The sequence below is a fragment of the Agelaius phoeniceus genome, chromosome Z (assembly GCF_051311805.1).
Source record: "Agelaius phoeniceus isolate bAgePho1 chromosome Z, bAgePho1.hap1, whole genome shotgun sequence".
Lineage (NCBI taxonomy): Eukaryota > Metazoa > Chordata > Aves > Passeriformes > Icteridae > Agelaius > Agelaius phoeniceus.
Genome location: NC_135303.1, coordinates 59,282,722 through 59,301,512, shown reverse-complemented (window position 1 = coordinate 59,301,512; position 18,791 = coordinate 59,282,722). Strand labels below are relative to the sequence as shown.

Genomic DNA, 18,791 nt, shown 5'->3' with positions numbered 1-18,791 from the left:
ACCACCTCACATAATTTTCTCAGATGGAAGGGAAGGGGCCCTTCTGGTTCGGGTGGCTTGGTGGTAGTGGGGTATTGTTGTGTGGTGAGCAATCATATTTGAATGGTTTGTCTCTCACACACTATTATTAATATTGTTGCTGTTACTGTTTGTTTTCCTGTTTCATTTGCTGTTTCCAGTAAATGGTACTTATCTCAGCCTGTGATCTTTACCCTCTGAACCTCCAATTCTGTCCAGCCACCAACACAGGGAGGTGGAGGAGAAGGGTAATGAGTGAGCAGTGCATGGTTTTGACTGTTACAGTGGGAACACTAAATAGGGGAATACCATTCCTAAACCATGACAAATATATATTGTGTAAAAATTTCAAAAGTGATTAAACTAGTAATGATGGAATGGTGAACAGGAGAACTAAAAGTATTATTGTAATTATGCACTAAATAGTTAATTAATTAATTCAATTTCCTGACTTGGTCCAATCGTACCCAGCATAGCTCTGGCAACTCCAGGTCTGGCAATGAAAGTCATATGAGTACATTTTCTGCCTGTTCCAATAGTTGCCTCTGGTTGGTCTTCTGGTCAAAGGCCACAGGCATTCAGAGGGGATACCTGGCTGTTCAGCAGCAGTGCCAATTACAGTAGCTCCCTGGGTGTCTTGCTTTCTTAAAGTGCCTGGGAGATGTTTTATCTCAAAAATTTTGTGTTCTTCAGGCTTTAGAATCCCCTTGCAACATAATCTTATTTGTTAATGTAACAAATCTTGAATGAGAACAGACAATATTCCTCCTTTAAAATTCTATATTAAAGTATATATTTTTCTATATACCTATTTTATTCTAAGTGATTGAGTATGTTGTTACATACATTTAATCAGCAGATAAAAAACATATTTCTTTATATAAGCCATTGGTATATCTATCTCTTGATAGAGCTGTTGACCACTACCCTCTGGATGTGACCATCTAACCACTTATCCATTTAACAGTCCAGTCACCAAATACATCTCTCTTCCATTTAGAGAGAAGGATGTTGGCAGGACTGTGTCAAAAGCTTAACAGAAGTCCAGATAAATGGCATCTGTAGCCCTTCCCCTGTCCACTGATGCATCACTGCATCATATACCAATAGCTTGGTCAGGAAGACTTGTCTTTGATGATGAAGTCATGCTGGGTGTCTCAAGTCATCTCCCTGTTCTCCCTGTGCCTTAGTGCAGCTTCCAGGAGGATCTGTTCCAGGATCTTTCCAGGCACAGAGGAGGGGCTGACAGGGTGATAATTACTGGGGTCCTTGTTTCTACCCCTTATAAAGATGGGTACAATGTTTCCCCTTTTCCAGTCCCCTGGGACCTCACATGATGGTCATGACTTTTCAAATAGCATGGAGAATGACTTGGCAACTACATCAGTGAAATTGCTCAGAACTCTGGAATGTATCTCATCAGGTTCCATGGATTTATATACATTCAGGTTCCTCAGATGGTCACAAACCTGATCTTTATTTACAGTGGGAGGGACTTTGCTCCCTCAGTCCTTATCCTGCTGTACATCCACTTGAGAGATGTGAGAAAAGACGTTGCCATTGAGGACTGAAACAAAAATATTGTTGATTACTTCAGTCTTCTCCTCATCCCTTGATACTAGTTTTCCAGCATTGTTTATCAGGGTCTCTGACCTTTGTGTTTTGCTCAATAGATCTGTAGGAGACCTCTTGTTATTCTTTTCATCCTTTGATAGGTTCAGTTCCAGCTTTGCCTTGGCCTTCCTCACTCCATCCCTAAACAACTGAATTTTGTCTCTATATGCTTCCGAGGTCACCTATTCTTGTTTCCACTGTCTGCATTTCCTTTACTTTGACCAGCAGTTTCCTGCTCAACCATGCCAGTCTCCTGTCTTCCTTGCATCATTTTTTACACCTGGGGATTGCTAGTTTTTGTGCTCTATGGATTAGTTCCTTAACAATCTGACAGCTCTATTCCACATCTTTGTCCCTGAGGGCAGCCTTTTAGGGTTGGATGGTCACATCCAAAGGGTAGTGCTCAATGGCTCAGAGTCCTGATGGACATCAGTGACAAGTAGTGTCCCTCACAGGTCCTATTGGGGCAGCGTTATTTAAGATCTTCATTAATGACATAGACAAAGGGATTGAGTGTTTCCTCAGCAAATTTGCTGATGACACCAAGGTCAGTGGTGCTGTTGCTACATCTGAAAGACAAGATGCCATCCAGAAGGGCCTGGACAAGCTTGAGAATTGGACCCATAGCAATTCCATGAGGTTTAACAAGACCAAGTGCAAGGTTCTGCACCTGGATTGGAGCAGTCCCTGGTTCCAGCACAGGTTGTGGGATGAACAGATGGAGAGCAGCCCTGGGGAGAAGGACTTGGGGGTGCTGGTGGCTGAGAGGCTGGACATGACCCAGCCATGGGCACTCACAGCCCAGAGAGCCAAACGTGTCCTGGGCTGCATCCAAAGCAGCGTGGGCAGCAGGGCCAGGGAGGGGATTCTGCCCCTCTGCTCTGCTCTGCTGAGAGCCCACCTGGAACTCTGCATCCAGCTCTGGGGTCCCAGCACAGGAAAGACATGGACCTGTTGGAGAGAGTCCAGGAGAGGCCACTAGGTTGATCAGAGGGATGGAGCACCTCTCCTGTGAGGAAAGGCTGAGAGAATTGTGACTGTTCATCCTGAAGAAGAGAAGGATTTGGGGTGACCTAATCACAGCCTTCCAGTACCTGAAGGGAGCCTACAAGAAAGATGGAGAGAGACTATTTACAAGAGCATGTACTGACAGGACAAGGGGGAATGGATTCAGACTGAAAGAGAGCAGGTTTAGATTGGATATTAATAAAAAATCCTTTACTGAGGGTGCTGAAGCACTGGAACATGAGATGTTGCGAATGCCCCATCCCTGTGGAAGTTTTCAAGGCCAGGCTGGATGGAACTCTGAGCAAGCCAATCTAGTGAAAGATGTCCCTGTCCATGGCAGGGGGGCTGGAAGTAGATGATGTTTAAGGTCCCTTCCAACCTGGACCATGTTTTCTATCCTTTCTCAGCATTGTTTCTGAAAGTTAGTATATATTTCAAAATTAGTGTATAGTAATTACTATGTTACTGTTATTATTACTGTTAGTAGTTACTAAATTACTCTGGCAGTTGAGGCTGTGCAGATCTGTGTAGTGAATCAGAAACAAAAGACAAACTTTGTGCAATGAAACTGCTAAAATTGTTCCCAATATAGGAGAAAAGTTAGGATCAAGGACAGTTAGCTAAAAGTGTGCTCTTTTCCTGCACATAAGACCTTTCAGCTTAACTTCAGAAGGAAAAAAAGATGTTCTTTCACATATGTTATATTACATATTTAATTTATATGCTTATGTACACAATTGTATGTAATTATACATGTTATATATTTTCTTCTCTATACAATGATATATATTGTATGTATGATATTGAATATATGTTATTGCAATGGTACATAATGTTGTTATTTTTGTTCATGCTGCCTTTCTATATCCTCCACACTCAGTATTTACTCATCTCCTAACTTTAGGGAATTAAATTTCTAGGTGAGTTTTTCAGTGTTGCATATTGTTACAGTTATGACTTTCAGAATTCGTCTAGATAATTTGCAACTTTCTAGATAAAGTGCAACTTTGGAGGAGTAATCATGTCTTTTCAAAGACTTTTGTATCTAGATTGTTGATATAGTTAAACAGCAATTTTCAAAAAGAGAAAATAAATTTAAAGTAGGAAAAAGGGAGATAATGAATAACAAGAAGAGAAAAAGGAGAGCAAAGGTTTTCTGTACATATCTGACAGTGAAAGAAACAACAATCTTTTGAGAACACAAACCAAGCCAGTGGTAGATAAATAAAAAAAAAATCAATTTCCACTGAAAAAGTCCTGCTTTGCATTCAGTCATTGTTACATGGATGTGGAGCTTCCAAGGCTACGAAAAGGAGTGCTAATACATGGAATGGAGGGAATCACCAGATTCTGCAGGGAGACAAGAACTGAATCTATGTCTATGCCCCAGATCTTGTCCAACTGAAGATTTCTAAAACAAGGTATATTCAGCACTTTTTCCCTCCTTAGTCCATAAAATATTTTCTACTTCCATCTTGGCCAAGTTTCCTCTTTCCTTTCAGGTTTTTTGAAGCATATTTTCTTACCATTGCTTCAGTTTCCAGTGCCCAGTTCATGTTGCAAGAGGTTTTGAACAATTGAGGATTACCAGAAAAACTTCTGTCTTCAATCCAAGTTTCGTACCTTTTTGGATCTCTTGGTGTGAAAACAATGACTCTTTTCTTTTTAACTTGATGTGCTTTTAGGTTGCCCTGAAGTAGACATTGAGATTCTGCCAGTTTGTCACATTTAGTGTGTGTTGAAGGGTCAAGTCCTCTTACAGTATAATGCAAATAATAAGGAGCACTGGGCACTTATGCAACTATGAACTTCCAATAAAAATATGATAAAGCTATCTAATAATGGCAGAATGAAATAAATATTTCCTCCATGCTTTAAGCAGATTTATGAGCTCTTCCAATACAGCTTTGCTTGATGAACCTTGCCACCTAGAAACAAAGGATTCTCTCAGGCTTCTGGACAAAAGCTATACAGAGCTGCCCTGTCAGCAGCTTTTTAAACCTGTCAAATATTTCTGGAAATTTTGTTTTTTTCCTTTTTTGCACTTAGCATTCAACCCCACTGGCATTCTGCAGCACAGAGGAAAATAATTTTTAGTTATTTTGTTTTGGAATCAGACAGCTATTTAAAGTCAGCTTGGAAGCAGGCTTTAAAAGGCTAGATAGGGGAGTTAAAAAAAAAAAGAGAAAGGACAATGTGAAGTGGTTCCTTTAACACATCCTTACTAGGCAGTAAGTGATAATGTGGAAGAACACCAATCAAGTAGGATACCTTCCAGACATCCTCATAAAGTCAAGAGAAAACACCTGCTGCCCACCCACTAACAGGGTAGAATGCACAGCCCCTTTTTGTCTCCAGATGCCTCTAAGAAAGATAACATTGGTTATAGTCTGAGACTGAGAAATGCTTGTACTGTTGAATCAGATTAAAAAATTAAATTACACATTAACAAAAAAATTTGCAATAGCATATGGCCTAGAAAGATACAGGAAGAAAACAGTGAGAACAAAAAGCGCTTAAACAAATTCAGCAAAATGATGACTGGTGAAGAAGACATCATTTGCCAAAGTGACAGAATTGGGTCTGTTTGGGACTGTTCTCTCCAGAGACATCTGGTATCTCACCAAATTACTTTATGTTTTTGAAGCTCTAAAACAGTAAAGGGAACTGCCTTTGACTACAAAAGAAAGTAGTGATTATAGTTGCAAATGCAATACATAGGATATATCCCAAAATAAATGAGATCTTTACCAAAGAGAAAACATAAAACAACAATAAAAATTATGTGGCACATGGGCTCTTCTCCCTGTTCACTGGGCCCTGCAGAGGCTTTGGGTGATGGCTGGCATTCCAGGACTGTGCCCTTTGTTAGGCAGGAGGTCTAAAAGCTCATTGTGCCTTCAAAGCTCATTGTTTGGGGCTGCAGCTGTTTCTCACCAGCCAGGGTACCACCTGCAGCTGGCACTTCAAGCTACCTGCTCTAGGTGTGTTCTGCAACAAGTCTGTGGGCTTGTTGCAAGGCCCACACATGGGAGACGGGAATGCAGAAGGAGACATCATCACAAGTACCAGAAAAAGCCTGTGTTTAGGGCCTACTCAATTATTGATATACACAGAACACTTTTGATAATCCTCCCTTTTGGAAGGTGTACCAAAAGCTCTGTGTCATGTATACCAAAATTCTGTGTAGCAAAAAGCCCCCAACCCAATCCAAACAAAAACAAACAAACAAACAAACCCAAAAAACAAAAAACCAAACAAAACCACCCCCCCGCCTACAAGCTAACAAAACCAAAACCAACCAACCAACCAAAAAAACCCAATCCCCCCAAAAACCCCACGCAAACCTAAATCAAACAAAAAAAATAGAGTTGCAAATAGAAAGCAAATCTAAAGCACTGAATGAAATGCTGAGGAAATGGACACTTAACATTATTTTTTTAAGAAAACCAAGGTTGGTAGAGAGCAACTTGAAGCAGTTTCTCAGCAAGGTTTTTGAATTTCAATTTTGGAAATATCTGTGTAACTAAGTAGCATGAAAAATAAACCTTTAAAAGTAAAGATTCTTGAAAATATATTAATTTAATTTTGCTTGAGTTTAGTCTGTGACACCAAGAGTTATGGCAAGCACAGGAAATATTTTGTCAGACAGTTACGGAAACATTGGTTTTGCCATTCCATTGATAATGGTCCAAGTGTTTCTTGTCTTTTACATTGAATTCCTCAAATATCACAGTGAAACATTTGTACAGATGGTGATGTCAGACTTACTGAAATAAGTCTTGTTCTGGTACACTTGATAGCTATTAAGGTGCTTCAGTTGCTTCTGATGTCAGTCAGAGACAGCGAGTAACATTGCATCTGCGTAAACACAGTGTCCTCTGAATGTCCTAGCAGCCTGTCTAGTTTCTGTGGAAAGCTCTCTAGAGCTTGCTCACCTTAAGAGTTTAAATCCTGCTGCCTACGAGCAGATTACAAGCATAATTTTCTAAATAACCAAATTGCTCTTAGTCATCAACCTACAGTAATAATTTTTCCTAATTAGCTGGTGTCCCTACCCTAGAACTTGCAGTTCTAGGAGCAGGACCTGGACTCCATTTTGAGTTATTCAGTCCTAAATGTCACACCGTATAATGCACTGTACTGAATGTTAATGAAAACTATGTGTGACCCAGCAACCTAATGGGAAACACAGATGTGAAATACGAGTTTGTTACCCTGTTGGACGGCTCAGGCTACCTGTCTGTGGCTACTACTGGATATCAAAACGTTTCCCTACCTGTGGAGCTCCTACATCACGTGCCTTGGTGACGGAAAGCTGAAGCAGTGCCTGCTTTCTTCTAGCACTGCGTCGTTGGCTTTTGGTTTGTTTTTGTTTTTTTTTTTTGGGGGGGGGGTTGTTTGGGTTTTTGGGGTTTTTTTCCTCCGTCTTTGTTTCTGTTTTTTGTTTGTTTGTTTTTCTTCAGGAAAGGGAAGCGGTACTCTCTTGCGCGGTACTGTTGCTATGTAACACCCCGCCGTCGCGACGGCCGGGCGCGGCCATTTTGAACGCGGGCGGGAGGGCGGCGGGGCGGCGGCCAATCGGGGGCCAGTCTCGCGCGCCACGCGGCGGCCGCTGCAACGGTGCCGGGCCCAGACCCGGGGTGCGGGAATAGCGGTCACTGGCGTGTAACGACGGGTAACGCCGCACAGTGCCGGGTGACGGCGGGTAACGCTGCGCAGTGCCGCGCAGTGCCGGGTGACGGCGGGTAACGGCGCGCAGTGCCGCGCAGTGCCGAGTGACGGCGGGTAACGGCGCGCAGTGCCGGTTAGCGGCGCCTAACAACGGTAACGGCGGGCCCGCGGCGCAGAGGCGGAGCGGGGTGCCCGCGGAGCGAGCCGTAGTCGGTTCCGGGAAGATGGGGCTGTCAGGGCCGGGGGTAGCGGGGCCGTTGTGGGCGTGGGAGCGACCGGCTGATGTCTGTTCCTGGCCGCCTCTGGCGAGAGCCCTCGAGTTGGTGGCAGACAGCCCAGCCCCCTGTTGATGCCCGCTCAGTGGTGTGCGGTCTGAAGTGATTCCCTGAATCGGTGTCGGTGTTGAGTCGGTGTAGCATAAAAGCCCCTCTGTTATTACCCCGGTGCTAACCGGAGCTGTCTGTAGCTGGATGCTGAGTTACATCCTTAAACGCAGTTGTGCACCAGGTCCAGTGAAGGGTGCCTAGCCCCGGCAGGCCCCCAGGCCGCGCTTGGCAAGGCGCGCCCCCGCAGGGTGAGCGCGGCTCGGCCTCCCCGTGTGCCCCGCAGGTCGGCATTGGCCGTGGCTGCTGCTGGCAGTGCTCCTGGGTGCCGTCTGTTTGCCCACCCGATATACATTTAACCAGCTGGTTATTTTAATCCTTACAAACTCACAGGTTCCAGAAAACTCCTAACATGGAGTTGGATTTTTCAGTTTTACTGTGTGCTGTATATTTCTCGTAATTTGTTGCCAGCTAGTGTGATTTCTTGGATCCGTATTGAGTAGATGAGTATCGTCTGTATACATTCTCAGAGCCACTCAAGTCAAAGGTGGTATGGTATCAGGTTGGTTGCACCTTCAGTGCAGAAGACTTCGAATTTATATAGTTTTCCATTTGGAAAGCTTTTGGGTCTGATTAGTTTGGTTTTTTTTGTCGCTTCCTACAAGTGGATTAAACTTCAGTGGTAGGGCCAGGAGCTCCTTTCTTCAGTTAGAGGTGTGGTGTTAAGGTGTTGCAGTGAAAGCCTCCATGAGAAGAATATTGCTTAAGCTCTGGAGAAATATTTTGCACATTTATACATTACCAGAAGCCATTGATGTCTTAAAACTGATGGTCATTTTCTGAACCCAAAGTGTAAGATTGTAATTCAGTAATTTCTGACACTGTGGCCACGGTGTGGTCATGAAATGCTAGTAAATCAGAGCTAAAAAAAAAGTAAAAGGGTGTAGAGGAACTGTATTATTAGAATTACTATATTTCCAGTCATTTAGATGCTAACAATATATTATTTTTCTAAGTTATGCTTTTACAAATGGCTGTCCTCACATGTCCAGTATAACATGTCTTAATTTGACATACAGAATATTTGAGAAGATTGGTTAAAGCTTTCTAGTCTGTGACAAATAAGAAAAAAAGTTTGCAATGTGAACAGTGTTTGATATCCTGTGTGGAATACTTAATGTTGTCCTGAGTATAAATAAATAAATAAATAAATAAATAAATAAATAAATGTATCTTCTAAATATACTGACAAGTGTCCCTATTGAGACAGTAGAATTACTTAACTCTTAATAGCTATGTCATAGCAGTATTTAGAGATTCTGTTTGGAAGTTAGTTGTGTTATTCTCTGTGGGTACTAAAGTATAACAAAACCTTATGCCTGAAAAGTGCTTAGTGAATTTTACTGGGATATGTATATCTGGTATGCAATAGTAAAAATATTTAGGAAATCAAATTTTATTATGTATGATGATAATTTAGACTTTTAACTGAAGTAGCAGAGAAGTTCACAACTGGCTCTGTATGTTTCCCTTGATGGTGGGTCAGGGAGTGCCCAAGGCTTTTGGGCAGACCTTGATGCTACTAAGTTAAATCTTAAGATGAAAACAAGATCTCTACAAAAGTCAGTGCTTAAAGATCTGGGCTTCTGTGTTCTTGTTATACCTGTTAGAGTGAGGAGAATAAAGATGCAGATGAGTTGTTTTTTGGTGTTTGGGGTTTTTTTCCCCAGCCCTTTACTCATGCAACTTTACTTGCACAGGTAGTAAGCATCATAAGACATAAGGTTTTTAGCTACGTATTAAAGATGAGTAAATGCTATAGAATATCCAGGAACATTTTCATGTTTTGGATATGTGTGTTGAATTGGCACTGTAATGCAAGATAGTTATATATTGAAAAAAAGTTTCTGTCTTTTTTCCTCTTTCTTATTTTAGAGAGAAATTTATCACATAAAAGAAATGATTGAGTCAGTCAAATTAAGAAGACAGTGCATGCTGGATTTCTTCTCACATTATGAACATCTTTGTGAACTTCAAGGCTCTCTCCCTCTGAAAGCTGTGAAGGCTAACATGACTCGTGATGCTATTGATCTGATTGTGGATCACATCAAAGCTACTGATTGGGCACCACTTCTGAATGCTCTCAGGCATAATAAGACTTTGGCTTCTATTAGAATAAGAAGTTTACATCAACATGGTCTTGAAGAATCAGGTCTGTATAAAAGATAAGTATGTTGATGTATGCATGTTAAAACTTGTTGCATAAAACTTCTCCGTGATTGAATACATGGGGGGAGGAATTCTTATGCCTAAGGAATTACTATAATTTAAGAAAGTACAAAAAACAAGGAGGGTATGATTATAATTGCTTTTAAGCCAATACAGACTGGATTTTACTGATGTGTAGTTTTTATTTTTCACTAGGTGTTGAAAGATACAAAACTTACTTTAGAAGGAGAATTCCAGCAACTCTGTCAAAAGACTTGACTGGCCAACTATGCAAAGCTGTGAAAGGCTGTCTCAGTATATCAGATGTACTAAAACATTTAGAACTGCAGGGTTTGCTTCTGAGGGAAGGAGACCTAGCACTTTTAACAAAGGTGAGAATATAATAGTATGTACAAATACATAGTACATATAGTACAAAATATACAAATTGCCCAGAACAGAGAATAGTGGCAACTAATCTTTGCATATTTGTTGCAGACAAACATACATGCAACAAATACATGCAAAGATATCTTGTGTAGTCTTTACGTATACATAAAGAATGATTCTGCTGAGACTTTTAGCATAACCTGGTCTTAACTGAATGTCTCAGAAGCACAAGGCTTACTAGAAAGATCTTAGCAACATCTCTGCCGTGTGCTTGAGGCGTACGACATAGGCTTACAACTGAAACCATTGTGCATGTATGTGGTAGAAGGGAAGTTGTGGGACACCAAGGAGATAAAAATTGATCCTCAGATGTGTTACTGGAAAGCTCCAGTTTGCACATGACTGGCTTCTAGGGGGGAGGTTGCTGCTGGTTGCCCACAGGCAAGCTTCCTCTGCAAGCTAAAGAAATGAACCCGCTTAAACTGAAGGTGAAGGTTTGCTGGTTTTGACCTTTGTTTGAATCCCCTAGAGTTTCTTGTAAGGAACAGAGAATGAGTGGTTTGGTCTTTTTTTTTTTTTTTTCTTTTTCTTTTTCTTTTTCTTTTTGCTTTTCAACACATAACAACATTGTTTGTTTTATTCTTTAGGGCTTGGCCACAGCTTCATCTCTGGAGAGTGTCTCTTTAGCCCACTGTCCAATTGGAGATGGAGGGTTGGAAAGTAAGTTCAGAATCAAAACCTGTAAATATACTTTTCTCTTTTAAGTTTCCAAATAGGTACGCAAGTTTTTCAGTATTTCCATTCCCGTTTTAAATTTGTCTATGGAGATTATAAGAACAATCTTTACTTTATTCTGCATAACTCAGTAGCATTTAAAGACTTGAATTTCTTCACTTCAGGCTAGTAAATATATATACTACTTTATAGTGATGTTTATACTTTTATCTAAAACAGCATTTGTATTTCTTTACCCTTTCCTGATTTGTTTAAGCTTCCATAAGTAAACTGAAATGAAATATTTTCTAACTTTTTCAGATATTCTTTGCTGAACATTTGCACTAGAAACGTATGAATTTAGAACACATTAATTGTATTGAAAATACACTCTGTATTTCAGCACTAGTTCTTTGTCAAAGCTTTTGGCTCTTAAAGCTGCCTCTTAATAGGCCACTGAAAAAGCATGTTCTGATAATGTGGAAATGCTGTGTGTAGATAACGTGTACTTTTGTTTTCTCCAGCAATCTGTCAGAGTATAAAGAATACAGCTACTATCAGATTTCTTAACTTCACAGCATGTAGCCTCACGTGGCGAGGGGCAGAACATATAGCAAATTTATTAAAGGTAATTTAATGAACTGTCTTAGAATGGAGTGTTTATAAGAACTTAATAAATTTAATTTTTTACTTCTGCTTTAAAGCCCAAAATCAGTTAAGGCACTTCGTGAGGAGCTTGTGTGAATGCCAAAATTAAGTGTATGTTCTTACGAAAGGTGTGACTTTGTATGACAAAAGTAGTTTAGTTTACTGGTGTAAAATTTAAATTTGCTATTTCTTAGAAAAAAACATAAATAATAAAGCATTTTCTTTAAATAAGGACTAGGTCTGTAAACATGACACCTGTTTTCAGGGTGCTTCTTTCATTGTCAATCATTTTGAAAAATGTCTCAAGTATTCTGAAGCACTGGGTAAGAATAATCAAGTTTACAGTTTAGAAGCTGCTGATTAAATGATCAGGAGATTTCTGCCTAGTACTGTGTTTTAATTAGTGTTAATTGTGATTTCTGTGAAAGCACAAAATTGTGTATGTATTTATTTCCTATTCAATGTGCCTTGAAAGTGTCTGTCAAAAGAAGGTGATAAAATACTTTGTAGCCAAGTTTAATAATTTGCGTTGCAAACTGAGCAGTCACAACAAATATGACTTACCAGTAAGGTTTAAAAATTAGTTATGTTTCTTGAATTCAGGAATGGTGTACTTACACCAGCATATATTTCTTATACCAACATTCAAGCCATTGAACATGGTTTACAGAAAAAGGTAGCTTGTTATAATGTCCTCAGTTATGGCTTTGCCATTTCACTTGTTAACAGCTTCTTTGTTTGCAAAGCACCAGGCAGTAAGAAGACATGGTCAAGCTTGGGCTGACAGCCTACGTTACAGGAGACCTGACCTTGAATATATGACAGGTTTGAGGCGGATTACTTTGAACTGCAACATGCTTGTTGGAGATAGAGGAGCAAGTGCCTTTGCAGACTGTCTAGGAGAGGACCTTTGGCTAAAAGGTATTACTAAGTCTTTTACTAATGAGCAGCAGAGTAATTCAGGAGTTTCCTTACATAGTAACTACAGACACACTAATGTATATGTACTGAGATATTCCATATGTTGTAGAACTTGGCCTATACCAGCAAATTCCTGATATACCTCATATCTGCTTGTTACTAGTTGCTGTAAGGATTTCAGCAGGATCTCCATATCTCTTTATCTCTACTAATATGTTTTCTACTATCTCTATGTCTCACTACTGCATCTCTTAAAATATAGTAGTGGCAGGCAGAAGACTTAAAATTATCGGTTATAACAGTTGCAGCCAGAGGAGTAACTTACTGTGTAGCTTGGGAAGAGTACTGTTTTTTTTCCAAAGAAATCTCTCTTCCTCTTTTGAAGTATCTGAATACTGTTGTTTTATTTAGTATTGTCCTTCAGTATCTTTGAGAATGAATTTGTTCTGCAGTATATGTATTGCTATACCTCGTAATTATACAAAATTACTAATAGTGCTGGTGTAAATCATAGCATTCTGTGTGTGGAATAAAATACCTGTTTTATAGTTTTGTTTTCTAGTTTGAGGCAGGTCTACAGATAACATCCATCCTGATGGAAGAGGATCAGATTAGAGAATACTTACACTGGACAAACAGCCATCCATAGGCCCTAATGGGATGCGTTCACAAGTGCTGAGGGAGCTGGCTGATGTAATTTTGAGGTCACTCTCAGTAGCCTTTGAAAGATCATGGTGATTGGGAGAGTGTGCCTGAGGACTGGAGGAGGATAGCTAATGTCTTGCCTATTTTCAAGAAGTCTGGGAAGAAGGACTCGGGAAACTACAGTCTTTCTTGGATCCCTAGAAAGGCAAGGATGTGCTGCCATCTAGAGGGACCTCAGCTGGCTGGATCAATCAGCTGATGGGAACTTCATGGTGTTTAAGAAAAGGAAGTGCAAAGTCCCGCACTTGGACAGGAATAATATGTGCACTAGAACATGCAGGGGCTGTGTGGCTGAAAAGCAGCTTTGCAGAAAGGGTGCTGCAGATCCTGGTGGACAATGAGCTGTCCATGAAACAGTGAGGTGCCTTTGTGGCAAAGAGGGCCATTAGTGTTTGGGGTGCATTAAGCAAAGACTTTTTGAGCAGGTTGAGGGAGGTGATTCTTCCTCTTTACTCAGCACAAGTGAGGCCATGGAATGTGCAGTACGGGAGGGAACTGGAGCTACTGGAGAGGGTCTAGTGAATTGCCTCTAAGATGAAGGGACTAAACCAGCTCCGATTTCAGAAAAGGCTGAGAAAGCTAGGACTCTGGCTTGGAGAAGAGAAGGCTCATAATGGAATCAAGGTGTACAAATATCTGAAAGGAGGATGTAAAGGAAATGGAGACAGACTCTTTCCAGTGGTACCTGTGGACAAGGCAAGATGGAGTGGGTAGAGATGAAAACACTGGAGGTTTCTCCAACATGATGAAACCCTCTTACTTTGAGCATGACTGAACACTGCCACAGGTTGCCCACAGTGGTTGTAGAGTGGCTCATATTACCTCCTCTGCAGATATTAACAGCTGTTTCTTAATTTTGAAAAGTTCTAGTTGTGTTCTTTGAAAGCAATACTCCTGTTTTTACACTTTTTTGATGACTGTTATCATCATGTCCTCAGTTCTCATGCTTCATTTTCTATGAAATGGAGGTTTTCAGCAGGATTAATTTTTTAGATATTAACTATTAAATTAAATTACTAACTAAATGCTATACTACCTCCACTGATTTTTTTTTTGCCTCCTTAAACATTTTAGCACTTGATTTGCAGCAGTGCGGAATATCCAATGAAGGAGCAAGGTCATTATTAGATGCTCTTCAAACTAACACAACATTAGTGGTACTTGACGTAAGAAAAAATCCATTAATTGGTATGTATCTGTGTCTGTATTTATTCTCTTTGTGTGGTTGTTGGGGTTTTTTTTCTTCTTCAGTAGCTATCTGGGGAAAGGTAAACTGCTTTTAAGAAAAAAAGAACATGCCACGATAATTTGCTAAACATTTTTAACATAGGAAAACAACCAGGATAGGTAATATCTACTTACTAGTCAATGATCTGTTTGTTCACAAAAAGAATTGTCTCTTACAGAAAATTCTTAAAAAGGTGTTTTAATTCATTCTAGGTCATAGTCTGATGAAAAAGATAATTGAAAGAGTTCTCAAGAATGGAAGCAGTGCTGACTCAGAGGTGTGTTTTACACATTTTGGAGTGAGTTTGGGATTTTCTTTTTAGCTTCTATTGCATTTATTTTTTTTAAAGGATGACTTTTTTCAGAATGAATCTAAAACAGCTATTCTGGTTCTAAACAGAAGTTTGACTCAGTACAAATGAAAAAAACCACTATCTAGGGGGAAACCTAAAACCACTATAATGAACATGTTACTGTATTTCTTTCCATGTATGATTTCTTATGGAGTTAAAGCTGTCACATGTAATAAAACCTGGATATCCATTAAATGGAGAGAAAAATGGAAATGTGTGTGTATTTGGGCATTACCATAGAATATTAATTAAATATTAATTTAATATTAAATTAAATAGTCCCTCCAGGACTGCTGGAGGGCTTTCTACTACATATGTCCTTGTCAACATGGTAATAATAACTTCTAACTAAAAAGTAAAGGAAACCACAATTTGGAATTTAGCACTTAATTTATTTTAGAACTTATTTCTTGTCTCTAACTTCTGTAACCCAAATTTTTTAAAGTTGCTCAGGCCTGTCCTTTCAATGCAGACCATCTATGAAAACAGAGTTCAGTTAAAGTACATTACCCCCATTCATCTTGGTCTAACTGTCCACAGAGAGTTCACAGTAATGCACATAAACTGAATATCTAGACTGTTTATGATTAGGTATAGTGTTCAAATATACAGAAATGTGATTCAGTTCTCAAAGGAGTCCCAGCAATCCCAGTTCTTGTGTTGGAATTTAATGCTCTTTTGGTTTTTAAAAAGACTAAATAAAGACAGAGCTGTAGATGTGTAGAGACTGTCTTAATAAACTGAAAATTTGTGTACAGAATTTCTGGAGGATTATTACAGTTCCCTACTTCAATCTCTAGAAGACCTTTTTTGAGAAGTTGAGGTTGGTTGTGAAGAAGTACTCTTTCTGCTTGGCAGATGAGATTAAAACTTAAAAAATATCACAGGAATCACGTGAAAATAACATCTCGCTGGAAATGCTAAAGATAATTGGAAAGCCAGACCATGGAAAGAAACAACTCTGGGAAATCTCCCATATACTAAAAGATTACTTGACTCAAGACATTAGTTTTATATTCAACCAGTTAGTGTGGTATCTTAAGTTTTATTAGCACTGCTAGTAATTCTTCATACTTCATTAACAACATGGATGAAGAAATACTTCCATTGGTTTACTACATAGCTTTGCTTCTTCTGCTAGTCACATCTGTCTTTCCTTCCATCCTGCTTTGTGTAAAAAGTGGTTGTTTGTTTTTCAGTAGCATGTAGTTGATTCTCTTCTGGACCTTTTTTTTGGGTTTGCAAGAGTAATTGTCTACTGCTAATTGATGCCCTTGCTAAAACAAAAGCTATATATTCTAGCAGCACTGTGTAGTGGTATAGTGATATCATAGATACGTAATCATAGATATGACCAAGTGTAATAGGTGATGAAAGTTTGTGTAGTTTCTGAGAGACTATAAATAGCTCAAGGGAAAATCCATTGAAGGTGTCTACAAAACAGGATACTTTCAGAGCACTGGTTTTATATTTTGCTGGTTTTATACTTGGATGCTTAGATGGTTTACAACAAGAGCAGAGATGAGACAGGCTATGTGCTAGCTAGATGAACTTTTGGTTTAACCTAGTAAAGCTGCTCTTTTAGGTGTCTAGCTAAACAAAATTAAAATTACTTTTGCTCTTAGAAGCTTGCAAATTAATTTTACACTTTCTGGGTATGTTTTAGTTTAAAATGATCAATTCGCTTGCGCAGGGACCAGACCCACCTGGAGACACAGCAAAATTTATACAAGGTTTAATTGTATCCAATGTGAAAAGAAAAAGATCTTCTTGGCAATGATAAATTTGAATTAAACTTAGAGCACAGTAATGGAATTTTAATCATTCTGATGGTTTAGGTGGGAATAGCTCTGACATACTGTTCCTACTACTCTGATGTGGGATTTAGGGCCATGTGAGACAGGCTTTGTGTTAGTGTCATCTGTATTTTACTGCTCCAGCACTAGACTCTGTATTAGTGATGCACACTGAAAAGTTAGTAATTTTAGCTGAGTAATTTTAGAATATCTGCCAGGAGTAATTAAACTTCTTATCAGGCAAGGGGAGCCTTTAGGAATAGAACTGTTGCTGTAAAGAAGTGAAGTTTGAAGTACAGCTGTGGCCTTTGATCATCACTGTCTTTTAATTTTATTTTGGGGCTTTTACTGTGTAAGGATGAATTGTCATTACAGGCAAATAAAAATAAATTTTGTGTTTTTTAAAATACTAACTTTATCAGCAATACAAAATTGCATTGGGGAAGCTTTTGTTATTCTGGAGAGCTTTGGTCTGAGCCAGTCATTCCTATCAAGCCAGTTGTCTGAGAATGAAGCGCAGAAGCCAGGGTTGCCTCTTTATAGGGTTGATGCTGGGAGATTTTTGCTATAGAAGGAGAATTGTTTTCCACAGGAGAAGGTTAATATTGGATGGGATATTTTAGTGATGTTTTGGGAACGCATTCTGGTAATGTAGACTATCATCTGCTTAAATTTGGGCCTTGTGAGACTTCTGTTTTTTCTTGATTTTGCATCTTATAAAGTTTCCTGTAAGTACAGTGTTCTTTAGATCTGAAAAACTAATTTTAAATAAGCACCTCTTCAACTGTCAGTTGCTAAACAGATTTCTTTTTCTTTAAAAAATAAACCAAATTCTAGTTTAAGTGGCTGATGTCTCCATCTTCCAAAGACGCTTTGAAAACTAAGCCAAAGAAAAGAACTATTGTCCTAGGAAGTGGTCGGAAAGGAAAAGCTACTATTCGTATTGGTAATTCTTTGTTTTTTCTGCCTATAGTACATTTTGTCTAGAAAATTTTATCTTAATGCTTAAGAGCTTAAATTAAAAAATAAAATATATGATGTGTCTAAATGTTAGTGTTTTACAGAATGTTTGTCTTCAAAAAGAAAAAAAATTGTTTCTTCTTAATGATATAATGCATCTTCTGTTTTCATTGGTATCATTGGTAGGAAACTTACTCTTGTTTCTAGTGCTGCTAGATACATGGCTGGAAAAATGGTAGGATATGCTGACTTTAAAATGTGTGGAAGCATTGCATATATTTATTCTGTGTCTCCACAAGCTTTCAAGCTTGGCAGTAGTAAGTTGTCTAGTTCTCCTGCTGTTGTAACCTTTCTGTAGCAGGCTGTCCTCTGCCAGAACAAGCAAATATGCATTTTTTATCTGATGTACAAAATGTTCTAAGACATTTTTTAACTTCATGTAAACCTATTATAAATAGTAACATAGGTATCTTGAATATTTATAATTAAGTACTGATAGATGTGATACTCAACATTTTTCAGTAAGCTACTAAAAATTTCACTGTAATACATTTCACTGTCTCTTGTCTTCACTCTAGTTATCTGGAAGCAGAGAGGTAAGTGATCTGGGTGGTAACGGGAGGAAAAAATGCCTGGCAAATGTGGTTGTGGAGGGTTTTGTGGTTTTTTGTCTTTTTCTCTGTTTTGGGGTTGTTTGTTGTGTGTGGTGTTTTTATGTGCTTTGGGATTGTTTTTTTAAGAGAAGGACAAAGTCAAGCTGAAAACTATCCTGTTTATTATGTTCAGAATGAATTGAGATTTTGAATCCTATTAACTAAGTGATGCATTTCTATACCATTGCAAAATCAGTTATTGTACTGATCTCAGAAAAACAATAACCTGAGTTCTCACTAGTTTAATTGTAGAAAATATAAGATGATTAGTTTTCGAGACTTACCAGTTTCTGGCTTAGAGAGAATGTGAGGCTCCCCTTGCCCTGATAAAAAGTTTAATTACTCCTGGTAGATATTCTAATGATGATCCATATTGGGTTTCTTTCTGAGTCTACTTTGATGCTGTATGATTTAAACAGCAAAATACCAGACCAGTAAACCCTACTTTTTCTTATTATTGTTCTGAAGGGAAGAGATTGCTGGTGTCCTGTACAAGTGATGTGCATAAGTATCAGCTTTATTTTTAATTATTTTGCCCATAAATAAAATAATGTTGTTCACTCTAAAGCCACTAGAGGG

At 39.0% G+C, this 18,791-nt stretch overlaps 1 protein-coding gene and 1 long non-coding RNA gene across 9 annotated transcripts in view; one reads left to right on the top strand and one right to left on the bottom strand.

Annotated features, from left to right (window-relative positions):
* Positions 1-3,335: 3,335 nt before the first annotated feature.
* Positions 3,336-7,022, bottom strand: LOC143692238 (uncharacterized). Its single transcript, XR_013180142.1, has 2 exons — positions 6,920-7,022; positions 3,336-4,568 (listed from the first exon to the last, which is right to left on the bottom strand). It is a non-coding gene; the product is annotated as an uncharacterized LOC143692238 (long non-coding RNA).
* The window catches only part of CEP78 (centrosomal protein 78), a 25,157-nt gene continuing 13,221 nt past the window's right edge, over positions 6,856-18,791 (top strand). For 2 of the 8 annotated variants that reach the window (XM_077172082.1, XM_077172081.1), the window contains exons 1-10: positions 7,201-7,467; positions 9,573-9,849; positions 10,062-10,237; positions 10,883-10,955; positions 11,474-11,577; positions 12,344-12,518; positions 14,298-14,411; positions 14,664-14,728; positions 17,437-17,545; positions 18,138-18,155. In XM_077172082.1, coding sequence (XP_077028197.1) covers positions 9,597-9,849; positions 10,062-10,237; positions 10,883-10,955; positions 11,474-11,577; positions 12,344-12,518; positions 14,298-14,411; positions 14,664-14,728; positions 17,437-17,545; positions 18,138-18,155 — 1,087 coding nt within the window. In that variant the 5' untranslated portion in view covers positions 7,201-7,467; positions 9,573-9,596. Of the gene's footprint in view, positions 7,005-7,200; positions 7,468-9,572; positions 9,850-10,061; positions 10,238-10,882; positions 10,956-11,473; positions 11,578-12,343; positions 12,519-14,297; positions 14,412-14,663; positions 14,729-17,436; positions 17,546-18,137; positions 18,156-18,791 lie in introns of those variants that run through there. The other 6 variants (XM_077172079.1, XM_077172080.1, XM_077172078.1 and 3 more) reach the window with 6 other exon arrangements.